This window comes from Octopus bimaculoides, chromosome 19, assembly GCF_001194135.2.
Source record: "Octopus bimaculoides isolate UCB-OBI-ISO-001 chromosome 19, ASM119413v2, whole genome shotgun sequence".
Taxonomy (NCBI): domain Eukaryota; kingdom Metazoa; phylum Mollusca; class Cephalopoda; order Octopoda; family Octopodidae; genus Octopus; species Octopus bimaculoides.
In genome coordinates this window covers 2,550,448-2,555,198 of record NC_068999.1, presented here as the reverse complement: position 1 = coordinate 2,555,198, position 4,751 = coordinate 2,550,448, and the positions used below count along the sequence as shown (strand labels likewise).

At 36.4% G+C, this 4,751-nt stretch overlaps 1 protein-coding gene across 1 annotated transcript in view; it reads right to left on the bottom strand.

The window, feature by feature from the left end:
- Nucleotides 1-612, bottom strand: part of LOC106880371 (eukaryotic translation initiation factor 2A) — a 16,304-nt gene extending 15,692 nt beyond the window's left edge. The window contains 1 exon segment of the mRNA XM_052974771.1: nt 464-612. Within this exon segment, the coding sequence (XP_052830731.1) occupies nt 464-491 (28 nt within the window). The 5' untranslated portion in view covers nt 492-612.
- Nucleotides 613-4,751: the final 4,139 nt, after the last annotated feature.

Here is a 4,751-nt window from a genome sequence, read left to right as displayed (position 1 = left end):
TATATATATATATATATATATATATATATATATGCACCAGACGAACGTTCTTCAAACCAATTTCTCTTCGCATCTGTAGACATTTAAGTTCAATTAATTAGCTAATAGCACTGAGATGACATCAACGTCATATAATCTGAATGTTTCTCTTCTAGAAGAATTCGTATCTAAGAAATCGATAGAAAGCCTAAACAAGCCTTATCACTGATATGTAATTATTACCAGATATTGTGTAAATATTATACATCAATGATTTAATTATATTTTGACAATAGAACATAACCGAATAAATTCTCCAGCAACTACAAGAATCATTGTTCAAAGTGCACCGATTTAATTATCACGATTGATTGACAAAATTTTAAACAAGGAATTATACTCAACATTACACGCACACAAACCTATATATATACTATTATTATTATTCTATATTCAAGTGAAAACTGAAATATGTTCGACTCACATGCCAAGTTAGGTATGGGCATCGCCATCTTGTTCCCTCGTAACGTGAAAAGAAACGAGAATTCACGTGACTAGTCAGTTCTTACCCAGCTTGACTTTAAAAGGCTGGCAAGAGGGCTTTCCTGTAAGTAGGTTATCTCCCTTGGCTAGGCGGCGCTCCATGTAGACAATTAAACTTCCGCAGACTATCTACGCTATTGTTATAGAATTAGACTTGCAGTTTGTCATGTTGTTAACTCTTGAAGTCATAGATATGTTCTTATTTACGTATTTAATGCAAAGAGCATTAAAAAGCTAACTAGGAATATATATGTTGTGAGATGAAACAAAATTAAAATCGATATCGATCCACAGCTAATTGTATTTTCCTTTTTTCCAGCTTCTAAGGGTGACAACTCTGACAAAGTTTTGACCTTATTCTAACCTCATCTCTAAAATTCAGCCTTCACTTTACCAAAGTAATGGCACAAATACTACTGAGTTCAAAAGAAAAAAAAAAGAGAGAGACTGGCAATATGCACAGGAGCTAATTTCATTTACTGCACCCTTCAAGGTGGTACATCAGCACTGCTCCAATTCAAAGCCTGAAATAAGTCAAAGAATAAATATCCAGCATTGCACATTTATTGCCACAGGAAAATATAATCGTTTAGAGAATAAAAAGATTTAAGTTAATATATCAACTGCATTTAGTGTTAAAGGATTAGCTCAAAATACAATGTCTGACATGAATTCTTGCTAATAGAATTATACTTTTGTTGGAACCTCTCCAGTTGTTATTAGTTTTTTTTGTTTTTTTAATTCCTCAATATGTATATAGGCACAAGAGTGAGCATGTAGTGGGAAGTTTGCTTCCCAACCACATGGCCCTGGGTTCAATCTCATGGTGTAGCACCTTGGGCAAATGTCTTCTGCTATATTCTCAGGCTGACCAAAGCCTTGTAAGCTGTTTTAGTAGAGGGGAAGCCTGTCATGTATGTACTTTTTTTTCTTGAGTTTTATTCAAGTTCTTTAAAAAGTTCAAGCCGGATGCTAACAAAGTGACAAGACTTGAAGAGTTAAGAGAATTCCTGATATGTGGCTGAGTTGGTGTGTTGGTTGAGCTGTCGATGCATACATCCAAGTGTGTGCCTCTATTCACCAAAAGAATCTCAGATGGAGAATCTTTGGAATGTCTTACAAATCTTCCATTTGCCATTAATAGATTGGAATACAAGAATCTATGTCAGTTTCTTTTGTTCTTTCTCTGAAAAAAACTAGCACTTCAAGGTTTTTGTGTAAATTTGTTGGAATATAACCTAATACACCTGAGATGACAGGTACAAATGAGAATTTATAGTCAGGATACAAGAGCTGTAAGTTCCACATTTATTTGCCATAAATGTTCTCTTTTACTTGAACTTTTGATCGCACATTCACATCTGTTGGGCAGCTGACCACTTCAACAGTGCATGACTTTTGTTCCTCTCGTGTGTGTGTGTGTGTGTGTGTGCCTTTGTCCTCCACTTCTGCTTGACAACCAGGTGTTGGTTGTTTATGTCCCCCGTAACTTAGTGGTTTAGCAAAAGAAACCAATAGAAGAAGTATCAGGCTTTAAAAGAGTAAGTACTGGGGTTCAATTCACTCAACTAAAACCCTTCAATACAGTGCTTCAGCATGGCCACAATTCAATGACTAAAACAAGTAAAAAACAAAAGATAGTGCCAAACAAAAATCAAAACAAATCAAAGTGTAACATAAATGTTTTCAATTCTTTATATCCACAAATGAGATTAATATAAACTGGAAATGGTTTTAATGACAGTTTCTGGAATTCTATGCCAACTTGATTGACAGAATAGGAACATGCATGGCTGTGTGGTTAAAAAGCCTGCTTCCCAACCAAATGGTCACAAGACACAACCAAAACGAGGGAGATTATGAAGTAAGAAGGAAACAGGGTCATAGGTCAAATAATTAAAAAATGAATTAGCCCAGATGAGATGCAGTTTGATTTTGTGCCAGGAAGAAACACTATTGATGCTATATTCTTGGTAGGGTGCTGCAAGAGCTGTATTTAGCCAAAAATAAACCTTTGCACTCAGAATAATAGAGTAGGGTGAAATAAGATAAGATAGAGTAAAATAGGTAAAAATAAAAAATAAAAATGATATAATGTAATAGACGTGGTAAGGAAAGGTAAGAACTTCATTTTAAGGTGTTGTTATAATCCATCCTGTGGTAAGTAAATAAAGTCACTCTCAGGAGATATGTCCGTAGACTGTGGTTTACATCGTGTTTCCATTAAAGTGAGGGAAATATTGAAGGGCTGCCAAATCCACTCACAAAGCTTTGGTTGGCCCAAAACTATAGTAGAAAATACCCCTGCCCAAGGTGCCATGCAGTGGGACTGAACCCAGAACCACATGGTTCAGAAGCAAGCTTCTTACCACACAGCCAAACTTTATGTGATATATATATACTTCTCCATTATATATTTACACACACATATATACATAAAATAGAGAGGGGGGATGGAGAGAGAGAGAGACATATTCACACAAGTACATAGACACATACACACACTTTGTCTGCTGCTGATATACAGAGCTGCAGAAGACCCAAATTTCTCTGCCAGCTTGGTGAAATATTTGTTAAAATAATGGAGTAATGTACACCCTATATTGCCTCTTCTCTGCCTACACATCTCTCCTATTCCCTGTACCTCTTTTATACCCTCTTATCTCCTCCTACCTGAGGTTGGGGGTGAGTTTGCCTTCCTACTTACTAGAACTTTGGTCTTTGCTACATTGACTCTAAGGCCTTTTGATTCTAAACCTTGCTTCCACACACAAAATTTCTTCTCTAGTTCTGGTAGTGATTCTGCTATGAGGGTCAGGTCATCAGCATAGAGGAGCTCCCAGGGGCAACCCATCTTAAATTCCTCTGTTATTGCCTGGAGGACTATGATGAATAAAAGGAGACTGAGGGCTGATCCTTGGTGGACCCCTACTTCTACCCGGAATTCTTCACTATACTTATTGCCAATCCTAACCTTTCTAATGGCCTCTCTGTATAGAGCCTGTGTGTGTGTATCTATGTATATATACCTTTGTGTTTGTCCTCCCCTCCACCATGACTTGACAACTGTTGGTTTATGTCCTCATAAATATGAGGTTTGGCAAAAGAGAGATTGATAGAATAAGTACCAGGGAGGGGAGTGGTTTGTTTGACTAAACCCTTGAAGATGGTGGCCTAGCATTGTTGCAGTTCAGTGATTGAAACAAGTAAAAGGTAAAAGATGGAGAGGCCATAAGCCTAGGATCTGAAGAAATGCTGTAAAGCTAAGTGCTTTATAGACGTGAAACCCAGGGTAACTCCATAAACCGGTCAGATCTATCTTTATCTAAATGTATAATATAAAAATATATTAAATATATAATATATATTCGTTTATTCTTTGTTTCAGTCATTTTGACTGCGGCCATGCTGGAGCACCGCCTTTAGTCGAGCAAATCGATCCCAAAACTTATTCTTTGTAAGCCTAGTACTTTCAGTTTCCGTCTACCAAATCCCACTCACAGGGCTTTGGTCGACTCAAGGCTATAGTAGAAGGCACTTGCCCAGAATAGGAACACAAAAGGTTTAAAGGTTCACTGCGGCTGTTTCACATGCATTTTTATTGATCAATAAGTTCGATTACATCGTTAAAAAAAAAACCGTTTTCTTTCAGGTGATTAAAAATTTGGTTCTGACAAAAAGATACCGCAAGATGTGGATCGATCCTCCCAGTTCGACATCACTGAAGAGAGAAGAGAGACTTTCTTCAATGATGCCTAACTGAGAAGACTTTTGTCAGAACCAAATTTTTAATCGCCGTAAAGAAGTTTTTTTTTTTTTCCTGATGTAATCGAAGTATTAATCAATATTAATTGCGTCTGAAACAGCTATAGTGAATCTTTAACCCATTTGTGTTATTATTTTATACAAACAAAACATATGAAACCTTCCCTATTTTGGATCTGGAACTTACGTTGGATCGTGAATGAACATGCGTGTGTGCATGGGGATACACTTGCATGTCTATTGTATATGTGTATGTATGTGTGCGTGTACAATATATATATGTAAATCTATGGATACGTTCGTGTGTATATGGATGTGTTTGTATGATATATACACGTATGTGCTGAGCTGGAATCTTTCTTGGTGTCCTGAATGTTAAAATACTTTGATTCAAATGAATCTTACAACGAATACATATCTGTACGCATGTATCTATGTATATATATATATATATATATATATAT